Source organism: Fonticula alba (genome assembly GCF_000388065.1).
Source record: "Fonticula alba strain ATCC 38817 unplaced genomic scaffold supercont2.1, whole genome shotgun sequence".
In the NCBI taxonomy this organism is placed as follows: Eukaryota; order Rotosphaerida; family Fonticulaceae; genus Fonticula; species Fonticula alba.
This window is the reverse complement of record NW_009242971.1, coordinates 313,662-314,972: the sequence shown is the minus strand read 5'-3', so window position 1 is coordinate 314,972 and position 1,311 is coordinate 313,662. Positions and strand designations below refer to the sequence as shown.

Sequence of the window (1,311 nt, the reverse complement as noted above, 5' to 3'; positions counted from 1 at the left end):
AGAGGATGCCGGCCTCGACGGCGGTGGTGGCATCGGCGACCACCGAGATCTCCTGTCTTTCCCTCCTCCTCCTCCTCCTCCTGCCCCGCCCTCCTCCTCCTCCTCCTCCTCGCCCTCCTCCCTGGGAGCCATGATAAGTGGCGAAAGATCCAGCTCCTTCAGCTCATCCAGCTCATCTGGCGTGCACATTCACAGACATCGCGGTGGGGCGGAAAGTTGCAATGCCACGCGCGAAGACTGGAGACAATTCTTCTCCTACTTCATTTGCTGCCTGCGCTGGAACAAAAAGTGCGCGTCCCACCACACCCCCGGGAATTCCTCCACCCCCCCCCCAAAGCTCACCCCCCCCCCCCCCCTCCTGCCCAAGATCCGATTACTTCCATCAGCAGCCCCAGCGATGGGCCTCCATCGTTTGGGGCCTGCTGATCCTCTTCAGCTGCATGAGCCTTCTCATCATGGTTGTCCCCGTTGAGACGAAAATCCAAGGCGACATCGTCCCCGGGGCCGCCTCGCCGGTGGTCACATCGGGCTTCTTTTTCCGCTCCATCCTGCCCGTGCACCCGATTGATGTCAACCCCCTGTCGGAGATTTACTCCTTCCCCGAGATCCAGCCCTCGGTGTCTCGTCGCGGCCAGGAGCTGGCAACGAAGACCACCTTCCCCGAGCCCAACCACTTCCATGCGATGTTCGTGCAGCTGGAAGTCGGCGCCGAAGTGACCGTCATCGTGGACCACAACCCGGTTGCGGCATCCTGCAAGCTCACGCTGCTGGTCTTCGACTCGGAGTCCCGGTTCATGCAGTGGGTTGACTCGGACGTCTGGGGGCAAATCCACCGGCTTCCGGTGGCCGACCTTTCGGGCATCCTCAAAATGAACCCCGCCCAAAAGAGCACCACCTATGTCTTCGTCCTGTATGGCGACTACTCGACCGATCTGCCCTCCTGCTATGTGACGACCCCGGCCCGGCTCCAGATCTCGGTCGACACCCCGATGCCGCACCTGGGGACCTCCTCCCGGGTGCCGGTTTACCAGCCAGTGGCCCTGGGCTCCGGTGACACGTCGGTCATCTATGCCCTGCCGACCCCGCAGTTGGCCTTCCATCCGGTGCAAATGGCCCTCGAGCGCCGGGGCTGGGCTCTGGCCCTGGCGCTGGTGCCCATCTCCTGCTCCCTGGCCGTCGCCGCTGTCCTCCTGCTGTTTGGCTGCTTTGGCGAGATGGTCATCTCCTGGCCTCGATCCCTGGCTCGGTACGCTCTTCGCGCATCGTGTTCCCCCTCCCATGGGCCCTTTCCTAAGCCCGCTTGGGTGGGGG

General features: G+C 63.5%; 1 protein-coding gene across 1 annotated transcript in view; it reads left to right on the top strand.

Annotated features, from left to right (window-relative positions):
- Positions 1 to 130: 130 nt before the first annotated feature.
- Positions 131 to 1,311, top strand: part of H696_00058 (hypothetical protein) — a gene marked incomplete at both ends in the record, with an annotated part of 1,321 nt that continues 140 nt past the window's right edge. The window contains 2 exons of the mRNA XM_009493891.1: positions 131 to 288; positions 368 to 1,246. Of these exons, the coding sequence (XP_009492166.1) occupies positions 131 to 288; positions 368 to 1,246 (1,037 nt within the window). The remainder of the gene's footprint in view (positions 289 to 367; positions 1,247 to 1,311) is intronic.